Genomic DNA, 2350 nt, shown 5'->3' with positions numbered 1-2350 from the left:
ATATCACTTAAAGCTCCGATAATCTGATCATCGACGGGGCCTTTTGCTTGTGGAGAAAACGTGAGAAGCCTTGCATCTGGAACTTCGTCAACCCTGCCCCGAACTGTCACATTTTCTGAAGATCTCACTCGTGACGGAGTGACAATTGCACTAGCCAGCTTTCTAGTACCAGATGTGTCCTTTTTATTTTCCTCCCTACTCGAGAGATCATTACCAGAGATCAAAGGATCGTGAGATCCCGCGCCTAAGAAATGTTCATATGGAACAATCTCGTTCCTCTTGTTAGCCACCCCATTACCATTCTGCTCAGAATCTGTTGCATTATTGAGTTTTGGTTTAGCTCGCCACGACCATCCATCATTGCGATCATACAGCCCCGTACGAGCACGTCCACCACCATACCTGTCGCTCCTCTTGAACTCATCTTTGCGCCTGATGATCCTTCCCGCATGACTTCTTTCACTTCGATCCTTCTCCCATGACCGGGAGTAGTTGTTGTTACTCTCGCCTATCCTATTACGCATATCCGGTCTGGCCTCATACACCTGCGAATTGCGAGTATACATCTCCCTTTTCATCATTGAAGACTGATGATAGTTACGGTCATTACCTTGAGTATCACGAGCACTTTGACGAACAGGTAACTGCACGCGAGTGAAAACATCTGATCGCTCCAGTGAGGGTTGTAGGGCCTCGATGGAGGGAAAATACCCTTTCTCATGTGAGAGCATACCACAAATGGTGCAATGCTTGAAGAGCTTATCATACTTAATCTCTATCGTGACCTCATCTCCTTCATATTCAACCTTTCGGGAAAACTTCAAAGGCCGTCGTGTGTCAACATCAATAAGCATTCGTCCTTCCGTAAGCTCAATAGTATCAACATAACCAATTCGACGACCTATATTCTTGAGGTTCGTGTCTGTCCACAGATGGAGAGGGAAGCCGATCAACTGAACCCAAAAAGGGATAATCCACGGGTAGTCGTCATGGACGATTGGCTCCCAACGAACCAGCACAAACATACAAAAGTTTTAATGGAATGGCCCCTTCGCCATGACGTAGTTAAGATCCTCCACGTTCGAAAAATTAAACAAAAACTTCCCATTCCCTAGGTCATTAGCCGTGATTCTCTCTGCAAGGCCCCATTGTGCAGGCATCGTCTGAAGTAGCTTCTCGACGTTCTGCTTCTTCGGGTTTAGAACCTTCCCGATCAAGGTCAAGCCAAGCTCCTTGATGACAAAAGAATCGTCTCGATCCACCAACTTGATTGGCGCATCATCATCTTCATATGAGATCCCCTTGCCTTTGATATCCGCATGATGCGACGACTTCATGCGAAACGATGACCCCATGTTACCGTCTCTACACTCTTGGTCGGAGTCTCAGCAAGGACTGAGTGTTGAATTATCACCACTTGAGATCTCAGCAAAGGCTGAGATTTATCAGAAGAACCACCAAAAGACTGATCGTATGGTATAGATCGTTCAAACACACCAAAGAGTATGTTGACGTATACGATCAAAGATGAAGGTGTGTTTCTTGGGGAATACGTCAGTAACCTTCCTCTTCCGTTGCTGCGAATCCAAAGAGGCCACAAGAAGTGTGGATAGTCACCCTTGTGCCGGAGAAGAAGCTGTCGGGAACGTGTTGGAACTGGATCGCCGTCGAGATCAATCAGATCTGGAAATCGCCATCTCTGTCGCTGGAAGCCCTAAACAGTAATTTTTAATGATTATGTCAATGAATTAGAAAATGACATTCTAAACACTTTTCTTTTCAGAACTTTTCTCTTCTTCTCTCTCCTAATTTCTTTGAAAATTAATTACTTTTATTACTTAGATACTCAATACAAATTGCCATTGGACTTGCTCTAATATTTCATCTATTTGAAGGTATTTAACAAAATCTCTCTTATTTTTACAAACGAACTAGAGGTAAATATTTGGTATAGAGCAATTGATATTAAAAAATATCTTATTATAATAAAGTGTTGGTACTTTCTTGTAATTCTTAAACGGCATGACATTCGCAAACTATGATATGATATCATAGAAGTTTTGAAAAATAAAATAAACTGATAATGTAAATGTGTGCTAGATTTCTTGAAATTTAAAATGTAAACATATCAGTTTTACCTTAAGCTTTCCGACATGACTCCGCGAACAGAAATAGTACCATGAGTAACATATACAATATTAAATTTTTTTGAAGATTTGAATGATAAAGAAAAAATGGATTACACGTAGAAACATCGCTTTTCCCTGCTATGATATGCATGCTCTAGGTTTCTTAGTTGATTATCTATAGGCAGTGTTTTTAAAACCGGACCGACCCGATGGTTGAACCG

The 2350-nt window shown here is 41.8% G+C and overlaps 1 protein-coding gene across 1 annotated transcript; it reads right to left on the bottom strand.

Moving 5' to 3' along the window:
* Positions 1-1034: 1034 nt before the first annotated feature.
* On the bottom strand, positions 1035-1355 carry LOC106330619. Its single transcript, XM_013769058.1, has one exon. The coding sequence runs from the start codon at positions 1353-1355 to the stop codon at positions 1035-1037; it is 321 nt and encodes a 106-aa protein (XP_013624512.1).
* Between the last annotated feature and the right edge of the window lie 995 nt (positions 1356-2350).

The sequence above is a fragment of the Brassica oleracea genome, chromosome C3 (genome assembly GCF_000695525.1).
Source record: "Brassica oleracea var. oleracea cultivar TO1000 chromosome C3, BOL, whole genome shotgun sequence".
Lineage (NCBI taxonomy): Eukaryota > Viridiplantae > Streptophyta > Magnoliopsida > Brassicales > Brassicaceae > Brassica > Brassica oleracea.
Note: the sequence above shows the minus strand (reverse complement) of the source record. Positions and strands in the feature narration are given on the sequence as shown.